The 12,046-nt window shown below is 33.9% G+C and overlaps 1 protein-coding gene across 3 annotated transcripts in view; it reads left to right on the top strand.

Moving 5' to 3' along the window:
* HDX (highly divergent homeobox) overlaps nt 1-12,046 on the top strand; it is a 193,890-nt gene that overhangs the window by 38,467 nt on the left and 143,377 nt on the right. For all 3 annotated transcript variants that reach the window (XM_050776348.1, XM_050776345.1, XM_050776347.1), the window contains one exon: nt 1,641-2,744. In XM_050776348.1, the coding sequence (XP_050632305.1) occupies nt 1,641-2,744 (1,104 nt within the window). The remainder of the gene's footprint in view (nt 1-1,640; nt 2,745-12,046) is intronic.

Below are 12,046 nucleotides of genomic sequence, written 5' to 3'. Positions count from 1 at the left end.
GGGATTCAATATATATTAGCTTTTGTTTACAGTATTACAGCAACACTAATGTCGTATATAATTTTAAATTGTATAAGATGTACAGTAAACATTGAAAATTTGACAGTTTATGTGGTCTTCAAAAACACATCCATATAAAAGTTAAACAAATATACTCTGAACCATGTTTGTTCAAGGCTGGTTCATTTCATGTTTTCATTTATTCAGTTCTTTTAATTCTTTTTTAGGAAAATTTTTGGTGGAGACCGAGTCCCACTATATTGCCCAGGCTGGTCTCAAAATGTTGGCCTCAAGAGATCCTCCTGCCTGGCTTCCCAAAGTGCTGGGGTTACAGGCATGGGCCACTGGGCCTGGCCTGTTTAATTCTTAATAGATTAATGTGCTTTGGTGTTTATAATATGGTATGCATTTTGGAATCATTATAAAGTTTAGTAATCACATTATAGAATATATTTCTTATTGTATAATTTTAGATCCGTGACTCAGAAAAATAATACTAAGATCATTATAATAAATTACTTACATTAAAATACATATTTTGTAATTAAATCCTAAACGTCAACCACTAGTATTTTTATTAATAATCTTATTCTGTTTAGAAAATATCTATTTATTGTACAAAATTTGGTAAGTAGAGAAAAATGTAAAGAAGACAATAACTACCATAAATTAATGACAAACTGAAAACAAAATTTACAACTTGTAACAAAGAATTATTACTGTCTTTAGTAGAAAATTACTCTTACAAATCAATTTAAAAAGGTAAACACCTCAATATAAAAATAGGTAAAGGTAATGGATAGGGAATTCTATGAAAGTAATATTGTAACCATAGAAATTCATATCAAAGCAGCAATTATACACTTTTTATTTACTCCTGGACTAGTAAAGACTATAAAAAGATAATGCAAACTCTTGGTGAGGGTGTGAGGAAACCAGAACTCTTACATTGGAGGGCACTTTGAAAATATTAGAGCCTAGCAATTTTTCTTTTAGTATTACATTCTAATGGAGCAGCAGTACAAAGATGCATCTACGACGAGGTATATGGCAATATGATTTATAATAAAGAATATTTCAAAAACTACTATAAATACCTGATAGTATGAAATTAAGCAAGTTACAATATATTTATAAAATGGAAGTTGATGAGCCTAAAGATTGCAATTGTGTATTTGTTTAACAACACTATGAGCATTTCTTAATGCCATTAAATAGCCTATCTTTAGTATGTTCTTAATTTTTCAGTATTATAAATAAATATATGATGAACATCATTGCATATAAACTTTATCTACATTTGTAGGTTATTTTTAGGATAAATTACCATAAATATATTTACTATGTCAAAGTGTATAAACATTTTTAAGTTTCTTGATACATATTAGTTGGATGTGTTATGAGGAGAGAAACAATAATACACTCTGTTCTCAAAGTTTGAAGGTATTTATTAAGTATGAGTCCCTGATCATCTTTGTCTTAATACTTTAGTTAGCTTTTCTGTTATTTTATCTTTTTCTTTTACTTTTATGCACACTTTGGTTCCAAAACAAATGAAAATATAATGTATCATGTAAAATTTGTTTTTTCTTGGTTTGTTTTAAATTTTTTTTTTATAATACCATGTTTTATCCTTCCAGACGTGGGTTGGCAATAAGAGAAGAAAGATGAGTAGTAAGAACTCTGAATCTGGAACAGCAACAACAGGAACCTCTTTGTCAGCTCCAGACATTACAGTCAGAAATGTGGTTAATATTACTCGACCCTCAAGCCAGCAGTCTTCTTGGACATCTGCCAATAATGATGTCATTGTGACTGGTATATACAGTCCAGCCAATTCATCAAGTAGGCAAGGAACAAACAAACATACAGACACACAAATTACAGAAGCACATAAAATCCCTATGCAGAAAACAGCCACTAAAAATGATACTGAGTTTCAGTTGCACATTCCTGTTCAAAGACAAGTAGCACACTGTAAAAATGCTTCCCTGCTCCTAGGTGAAAAAACAATTATTTTGTCAAGACAGACAAGTGTGCTAAATGCTGGAAACTCAGTATTCAATCACACAAAGAAAAACTATGGAAACTCTTCAGTACAAGCTTCTGAAATGACAGTACCTCAAAAATCTTCTGTGTGCCACCGACCTTATAAAATTGAACCAGTTGGGATTCAAAGGTCATATAAGCCTGAACATACAGGTCCAGCATTACATAACTTATGTGGGCAAAAGCCAACTATTAGAGACCCTTACTGTAGAACACAAAACTTGGAAATCCGTGAAGTGTTTTCACTGGCAGTTAGCGATTACCCCCAGAGAATTCTGGGAGGAAATGCCCCACAGAAGCCTAGCTCAGCAGAAGGAAATTGTTTGTCCATTGCAATGGAGACTGGAGATGCTGAGGATGAATATGCCAGAGAGGAAGAGCTGGCATCGATGAGAGCACAGATACCAAGCTATTCGAGATTTTATGAAAGTGGCAGTTCCCTTCGAGCTGAGAACCAAAGTACAACCTTGCCTGGACCAGGAAGAAATATGCCAAATTCACAAATGGTGAATATTAGAGATATGTCAGACAGTGTACTGTATCAAAACAGAAACTACCACTTGACACCACGGACCTCATTACATACAGCATCTAGTACAATATACAGTAATACAAATCCGTTAAGGAGTAATTTTTCTCCTCATTTTGCATCATCAAACCAATTGAGATTATCACAAAACCAAAACAATTACCAGGTAATGTGTAAATTTATTTTATAAAGGTTTTAAAAACTGTGTTTGTATCCAGTTAGATTTGGGACCTGGATGGCTTAACTCGTGTATTGAAGTAATGTGAGATTTTTGCTTCAAAGTGGTGGTTTGGGGTTAACTCCTTGAAGAATCTTGTGCTTTGTTTCTCATGTTTTTAAATGATGAGGTCTTTTTTCAGGAATATAGTCATTTTTATAATATGACAGTTTTTTCCTGACATTTAAAATGATTTTGTTCAGGAAATGGGAGGTTAATGGGTAGTATGAAACTTCCCACTACTAAAATAGGGTTAAATTGGTCAGGCTCATGCTCTTGAAAATAGATTATTCCTATAATGGTTTTCAGTTGCATTTTGGGGAGCTGTCACTAGATGAGTGGTGGCTTCCCTGGTACATACCCAGGCAAGTCAATCATTTCTTTAGGTGCTGATGGCTGAGAAGTCAGAGGCTATGGTAACTCAGCCAACTGCTTTTTATAAATGTAAATGCTTTATTAAAACATTAAGTGAGACAGTAGTCAAGTAGTCATTTAAAAAGTTTATAGGGAAAAGACATATTCAGAGTAAGAATTATTGCAATTTTAGACCTATGTGCAAAATAGTTGTTATTTATTTACTGTTTCATATATTCAATTGTTCAGGTATGCTTCAAATAATCACATTAACAGTGAGGTATAAGCCTACCTCAGAACATCTCTTAACCTATAGATAATTCCCTCTGAAAAATCTGCTTTAGAGAATTTGAATAGCAGAGCTTGAATGGTTGCCATTTTTCCTTACTACTGGCTAGAACTTCTCTTTTCTTTTCTTTTCCTTTTTTTTTTTTTTTTTTTTTTTTTAGACGGAGTCTCGCTCTGTTACCCAGGCTGGAGTGCAGTGACGTGATCTTGGCTCACTGCAACCTCTGCTCCCCGGTTCAAGCAATTCTCCTGCCTTAACCTCCCAAGTAGCAGGGACTACAGGCGTGTGCCACCACGCCCAGATAATTTTTGTATTTTTATTAGAGATGGGATTTCACCATGTTGACCAGACTGGTCTTGAACTCCTGACCTCAGGTGATCCGCCCCCCTCGGCCTCCCAAAGTGCTGGGATTACAGGTGTGAGCCACTGGGCCCAGCCTAGCACTTCCTATCTTTTCAACCACAATACTTAAGATTTGTCTGGATTTAAGATGCTTCCAGGCTGTTCTGAACCAGTTTAAGGAACCATCTTCTTTTAGCTCCCTCTATCTTACAGCTCTCTGCTTGAAAATGAAAAGCAATAACACAGTATAGGAAGTATCTCTCTATCATCTGGTCATAACACAAGAACTCCATCATCATCAATAGTCATTCTTTATTGATAACTGACTCATTTTTATGTGCTTGTTCTTTAAAGAAGCATGCTTAGAGTAACATTGAATCATACCATTAATATCCTCTACACATCCCTCCTTCATCCACCTACTCTTTTGCACTTCTTTACTGCTTCAGTGTTGTTCTTAATAATAGTAATAACAATAACACTTACCATTTGTTGAGGGCTGACCATGTGCTGGGACCTTTGGTCACTTTATATAACTAAATTCATTTAATCTTCATGATGATCTGGACAGATAGGCATTTTATCCATATTTCAATTGCTTGCCTAGGATTACATAGCTAGTAAATGACAAAACCAGAATTCCAACTCAGAAATGTATTATTTATTGTATTTTCTACTTTACCATACAGCATAACTATTTCAAGTGTATTTGACTTACTGGGAGGTCTGAGAATGCAAGGTTTAATTTTAATTTTTTTAAAAATCCACCACTCCCTAAAGGATAATTTAACCTGTGATTTTACCTTTACATAGTCTCTACTTTTTTCTGACAGAGTTTTTGAAGAAACAATTTTTTAAAATAAAATAACCTGCTTTTATTTTATTTATTGCAACAAAATTTAGCAACTGTTGTATGAATGGTAATCTTCTTAAAAGAAAGGCAACCTGACATAACAATTTAGAGTATAAGCTTAGAGCATGGACAGACCTGGATTCAAATTCAAGCTCTGCCATTTTCTGCTTGTGAACAGATAAGAAGGTATAGTATAGGCAGTGGCTTATCCTCTTGTGTAACAGTTTCTTTATTTGTATAATGTGGTTACTAATTCCTACTTCACAGGAATCTGGTGACAGGAAACGAAAAAAAAAAAAAATCTAGGCCAGGCTCTTTGTACCTTTCCTGGCACATAAACTTCTTATACATATGAACTAATAGTTGGAAAGTTAATGAAACTCTGCTAGTCTATGTCTCATTTACGTTCCATTTCAAGTAAAATTTTGCACAGACCACAATTATCAGAAGTTATTTGAGAAATAAATAACATGTAACACTGGCTGAAAGAAGACTGGCAGTAAGCTATCACTTTCATTACAACCATTAAAAGCCCATTGTTATACTATATCAGACGTGTGTAAGCCAACCTGACTTGAGAGAATATAGTGGAGAAGCCCTGGGGAATCATTTAACCCCAACTCTTTGTTCAGTTAGTTAATATTTGGAAAATCAAGGCAGCATGGAGAAGTAGAATCCATGGAGTTTTAGCCTCCAAGGTGTTGCTGAAGCTCTATCACCAACACTCGTGGATCAGAACTTAGAATAGAATCCGTGGTCTTTTTGTCAACTTTCTATTATTATTATTATACGTTAAGTTCTGGGGTACATGTGCAGAATGTGCAGGTTTGTTACATAGGTATACACTTGCCATGGTGCTTTGCTTCACCCATCAACCCATCATGTACATTAGGTATTTCTCCTAATGCTATCCCTCCTCTAGCCCCCCACCCCTCAATGGGCCCCAGTGTGAGATGTTCCCCTTCCTGCGTCCATGTGTTCTCATTGTACACCTCCCACATAAGAGTGAGAACATGCAGTGTTTGGTTTTTTTGTTCTTGTGTTAGTTTGCTGAGAATGATGGTTTCCAGCTTCACCCATGCTCCTGCAAAGGACATGAACTAATCCTTTTTTATGGCTGCATAGTATTCCATGGTGTATATGTGCCACATTTTCTTTATCCATTCTATCATTGATGGGAATTTGGATTGGTTTGAAGTCTTAGCTATTGTGAATAATGCTGCAATAAATATACATGTGCATGTGTCTTTATAGTAGAAAGATTTATAATCCTTTGGGTATATACCCAGTAATGGAATTGCTGGGTCAAATGGTATTTCTGGTTCTAGATCCTTGAGGAATCGCCACACTGACTTCCACAATGGTTGAACTAATTTACATTCCCACCGACAGTATAAAAGCGTTCCTATTTCTCCACATCCTCTCTAGCATCTGTTGTTTCCTGACTTTTTAATGATCACCATTCCAAATGGCATGAGATGGTATCTCATTGTGGTTTTGATTTGCATTTCTCCAATGACCAGTGATGATGAGCCTTTTTTCATATCTTTGTTGGCTGCATAAATGTCTTCTTTTGAGAAGTGCCTGTTCATATCCTTTGCCCACTTTTTGATGAGATTTTTTTTTCTTGTAAATATGTTTAAGTTCTTTATAGATTCTAGATATTAGACCTTTGTCAGATGAATAGATTGCAAAAATTTTCTCCCATACTGTAGGTTGCCTGTTCGATCTGATGATAGTTTCTTTTGCTGTGCAGAAGCTCTTTAGTTTAATTAGATCACATTTGTCAATTTTGGCTTTTGTTCCCATTGCTTTTAGTGTTTCAGTCATGAAGTCTTTGCCCATGCCTATGTCCTGAATGGTATTGCCTAGTTTTTGTTCTAGAATTTTTATGGTTTTAGGTCTTACATTTAAGTCTTTAATCCATCTTGAGTTAATTTTTGTATAAGGTGTAAGGAAGGAGTTCAATTTCAGTTTTCTACATATGGCTAGCCAGTTTTCCCAGCACCATTTATTAAATAGGGAATGCATTCCCCTTTGCTTGTTTTTGTCAGGTTTGTCAAAGATCAGATGGTTGCAGATGTGAGGTGTTATTTCTGAGGCCTCTGTTCTGTTCCATTGGTCTATATATCTGTTTTGGTACCAGTACCATGTTGTTTTTGTTACTGTAGCCTTTTAGTGTAGTTTGAAGTCAGATAGTGTGATGCCTCCAGCCTTATTCTTTTTGCTTAGGATTGTCTTGGCTATGCGGGCTCTTTTTTGGTTCCTTATGAAATTTAAAGTAGTTTTTTTTCTAATTCTGTGAAGAAGGTGGATAGTGGCTTGATGGGGATAGCATTGAATCTATAAATTACTTTGGGCAGTATGGCCATTTTCACAATATTGATTCTTCCTCCCATGAGCATGGAATGTTTTTTTGTTTATTTGTGTCCTGTCTTATTTCCTTGAGCAGTGGTTTGTAGTTCTCCATTTTGTCAACATTCTTGCTATGAAACTATAAGAAAACAAACAATTCTCTTGGGTTTCTCACCCTGAAAGTATACAGCAGAGATAGCTGCCTCTTTTCTGTGTTACAGCACTTATCTTCAAGCTGAGATGCTATTTCTGGAGGGTAGTATAGTATTAAGCTATTTAGAAAATTGAGTACAAATTGAAGAAATCCTAAAGGATACTAAGAAGTTAAAATCAGCTCTCTTTAGGAGACTCTTGGGAATATAATATTAAGGGTTGAAGTGGTATTAAGGAAACCGGCAGGATGTGACTATAGCAAGATACTATGAACAATCAAGTTCCATTTCAAAAACTCTCCAGGCTAACCTCACTCACGGAGTCAGATTACAATCATATTGGTCTCCCTCCAAAGTGCTATTCACTTTTCATATTACCTCTATGTCAGACTGCCTGCTTATCACAAGAGTGCTGTTGTGATTAAAGTTTATTAACGATCATCTTTGTGAAGATATTGGGGTGCTTTGGAAGAAAGGCGCCATGAATACAACATGTATCATTTCAATTATTATTGTGCCTTGATAATTAATTGCATTCACATCTCTCATGGATTTTAGAAGGTCTTTGGAATTAATAGAAGTAAAGCACTTTGGTGAACTTCTTTTAAAAATCTTTGTAAGCACAATACATTTCTATTAGTAAAAGTGCCTTGGTAATGTCTTCCAACCTTCTTTATTACTTGTGGACTTTAGTGCTTTTGTTAAAAAGAAACAAAAGTTTAATAACAATAGAAACTTTAAATATCAAGGCATTTAAACAAACACAAATGCTATTTTGCCTGAGGAAAATGAGAGCCAGTAAGATTGAGTGGCTTGGTCAAAATGACTCTCAGGAAAATATTCAAGTTTTTAAAAAAATAATTGTAATCTGTGTTGAGTGGGTAGAGTTAGCAGGGATCACTTTTAAATAATTTGATTAAGACATATGTTACATAATATAAAATTCACACATTAAAAGTGTGAATTGAGTGGTTTCTAATATATTCACAGAGTTGTTCAAGCAGCGCCACAATCTAATTTTTGAACATTTAATCACCTCAAAAATGAACCCCATATGCATTAGCACATGGCATCCCCTATCCTGTCACTAAGCAACCACTAATGTTTCTATCTCTATGGATTTATCTTTTCTGCATTTTAATATAAATGGAGTCATATAATATATGATATATATAACATATAATATATATAATATAATATGGGCCATTTGAGAGTGGCTTCTTTCAATTAGTATGATGTTTTTAAGGTTCATTCACGTCATGGCATGCATTAGTACTTCATATTATGCTTCTGATCCATGAATGTGTTATGATTTTTCACTCATTACATCTGTTCAGATTTCTTTCAAGAATGTTACATACTTCTCGGTAGAGAAAATTTCTGTTTCCTTAATTTCTTTCTAAGTTTATTACTCTCTTTGATGCTAATTTTTAAAAATTTCTTAACTTTTCAATTAATAGAACAATATCACTCAATTATGATGATAAATGTTCTGACTACTCCTTTACTGGGTTTTGTTTTCCTTAGTATCAAAAGAACAGCCCAATACTTATTTACCACATTGGTATTTTGGCTTATTGCGCTTTTATTGTAAAAAATGCACTACTCTTTCTAGCCTCTGGTAATCATCTCTTTACTCTTTATCTCCATGAGTTCAATTGTTTTAAATTTTAGCTCCTGCAAATAAGTGAGAATACATGATGTCTGTGCCTGGCTTATTTGTCTTAACATAATGACCTCCAATCCCATCCCTGTTGTTGCAAATGACAGAATCTCATTGTTATTTATGACTGAGTAGTTCTCCGTTGTGTATACATACCACATTTTCTTTATTTATTCACCTGTTGATGGACACTCAGGTTGTTTCCAAATCTTGGCTATTGTGAATAGTGCTACAATAAAGATGGGAGTGCAGATATCTCTTCAACTTACTGATTTCCTTTATTTTTGATAAATACTGATACCTTTATTGTCTCATTTTATGGTACCTCTATTTTTAGTTTACTGAGGAACCGCCAACTGTTCTCCATAGTGCATGTACTAATTTGTATTCCCACCAGCAGTTTATGAGGAAACCCTTTTCTCTACATCTTCACCAGAATTTGTTATTGCCTGTCTTTTGGATAAAAACCATTTTAACTGGGATGAGATGGTATTTCATTTTAGTTTTGATTTGCAGTTGTCTGAAGATTAATGTTGTGGAGAACCTTTCCATATACCTGTTGGCAATTTGTGTGTCGTATTTTGAGAAATGTCTGTTCAGGTGTTTTGCCCATTACTAAATCAGATTGTTAGATTTTTTTCCTATAGAGTTGTTTGAGCTCCTTATATATTCTGATTATTAATCCCTTGTCAGACAGGTAGTTTTAGGTATTTTTCTCCCATTCTGTGTGTTGTCTCTTCACTTTGTTGATTGTTTCCTTTGCTGTGCAGAAGCTTTTTAACTTGATGTGATCCCATTTGTCCATTTTTGCTTTGGTTTCCTGTGCTTGTGGAGTATTGCTCAAGAAATCTTTGTCAAGTACAGTGTCCTGGAGATTTTTGCCAAAGTTTTCTTCTAGTAATTTCATAGTTTCTGGTCTTAGAGTTGTTTTTAATACATATTTTTAAAAAAATTTTATATGTTGAGAGATAGGGGTCTAGTTTCCTTCTTCTCCATATGAATGTCCAGTTTTCCTAGCACCATTTGTTGAAGAGGCTCTCCTTTTCCCAGTGTATGCTCTTGGCAATATTGTCAAGCATGAGTTCATTGTAGGTGTATGGATTTGTTTCTGCGTTCTCTATTCTGTTTCATTTGTCTATGTGTATGTTCTTATGCCAGTATCATGCTATTTTGGTTACTACAGCTTTGTAGCATAATTTGAAGTCAGGTAATGTGATTTCTCCAGTTTTGATCTTTTTGCTCAGAATAGCTTTGGATATTCTGGTTCTTTTATGGTTCCATATAGATTTTAGATTTTTTTTTTTTCTGTTTCTGTGAAGAATGTCATTGGTATTTCGACAGGGATTGAATTGAATCTATAGATTGCTTTACATAGTATAGACACCTTAAAAATATTGATTCCTCTAAATCATTAGCATGGACTATCAGTTCTGTTGTGTCCTCTTCAATTTCTTTCATCAATGTTTTATAGTTTTCATTATAGAAATCTTTCACTTTTCTTTTAGAAATTTCCTAGGTATTATTTTTTTTTTTTGTAGCTATTGTAAATGGGATTACTTTCTTTCCAGAATGTTTGCTGTTAGCATTTAGAAATGCTACAGATTTTTGTATGTTGATTTTATATCATGCAACTTTACTCAATTTGTTTATTAGTTCTAATAGTTTTTTGGCAGAGTATTTAGATTTTTCCAAATATATTATTATATCATCTGCAAACAAAGATAATATGACTTCCCCTTTCAAACTTATTTCTTTCCTTCTCTTGGTTGATTGCTCTAGCTAGTGCTTCCAGTACTATTTTGAATAACAGTGGTGAAAGAGGGCATTCTGGTTGTTTTCCACATATTTGAGGAAAGGCTTTCATTTTGTCCCCATTTAGTATGATATTAGCTGTGGATCTGCCATATATGGCTTTCAATGTGTTGTGGTATGCTTCTTCTATACCCAGTTTTTGAGAAGAATTTTTCTTTTTATCATGAAGGGATATTGACTTTTATCAAATAATTTTCAGCATCAATTCAAATGATCATATGGTTTTGTTCCTTCATTTTGCTGATATGATGTACCACATTGGTTAATTTGCATAAGTTTAACCGTCCTTAAGTTTCTGCGATAAATCCAACTTAGCCATAATGAATGATCTTTTTAATGTGTTCTTAAGTTTTGTATCAGTGTTCATCAGGGATATTTGTCTGTAGTTTTTGTTTTGTTTTGTTTTGAGACATCGTTGTCTGGTTTTGGTCTTAGGGTGATACTGGCCTCATAGAATGAGTTTGGAAGTATCTTCTCATCCTCTATCTTTTGGAATAGTTTGAGTAGGAATGGTATTAGTTCTTAAGTGTTTGGTAAAATTTAGCAGTGAAGATATCAGGTCCTTGGCTTTTTTTTGCTGGGAGACTTTTTGTTATTGCTTCAATCTTGTTACTTATTATTGATCTGTTCAGGTTTTGAATGCTTTAATGGTTCAATTTTGGTAGGTTGTATGTATCTGTAAATTTTTCAGTTCCTTTCAGGTTTTCCAAGTTACTGGCATATAGTTGCTCATTATAGCTTCTAATGATCCTTTGAATTTCTGCACTATCAGTTGTAATGTCTCCTTTTTTACCTCTGATTTTGTTTATTTGAGTATTCTCTCTTTTCTCCCCACAGGTAGTCTCACTAAAGGTTTGTCAATTTTCTTATAATTTTTAAAAACCAACTTTTAAATTCATTGATCTTTTGTACTATTTTTTATTTCAATTTCACTGATTTTTGCTCTGATTTTTATTTTTATTTTCTAATAACTTTGGGTTTGGTTTGCTCTTTCTTTTCTAGTTCTCTGAAATGCATCTTTAGTTGTCTATCTAAACTTTTTCTACTTTTTGAGTGTAGGCACTTACAGCTTCAAACTTTCCTCTTAGTACTGCTTTTGCTATATCCCATTGTTTGGGGTGTGTTGTTTTATCATTATCATTTGTTTTGAGAAATTTTTAAATATTCTTTTTATTTTCTTAATTAGCCCACTGATCATTCAGGAACATATTGTTTAATTTCCATGCATTTGTATAGTTTCCAGTCTTGCTCTTGTTATTGATTTCTAGTTTTAATCCATTGTAGCCAGATAAGATACTTGATATAATTCCATTTTCTGAGTTTTTAAAAGGTGTATTTTTTTGGTAGGGTGTATACTCCAAAACATTTTTGTAGGTTCTTTAGCTAGTATCTAAAAAGTATGAAATAATCCAACTTAAGACTTCTTTCTTT

Source organism: Macaca thibetana, chromosome X (genome assembly GCF_024542745.1).
Source record: "Macaca thibetana thibetana isolate TM-01 chromosome X, ASM2454274v1, whole genome shotgun sequence".
NCBI lineage: Eukaryota > Metazoa > Chordata > Mammalia > Primates > Cercopithecidae > Macaca > Macaca thibetana.
Note: the sequence above shows the minus strand (reverse complement) of the source record. Positions and strands in the feature narration are given on the sequence as shown.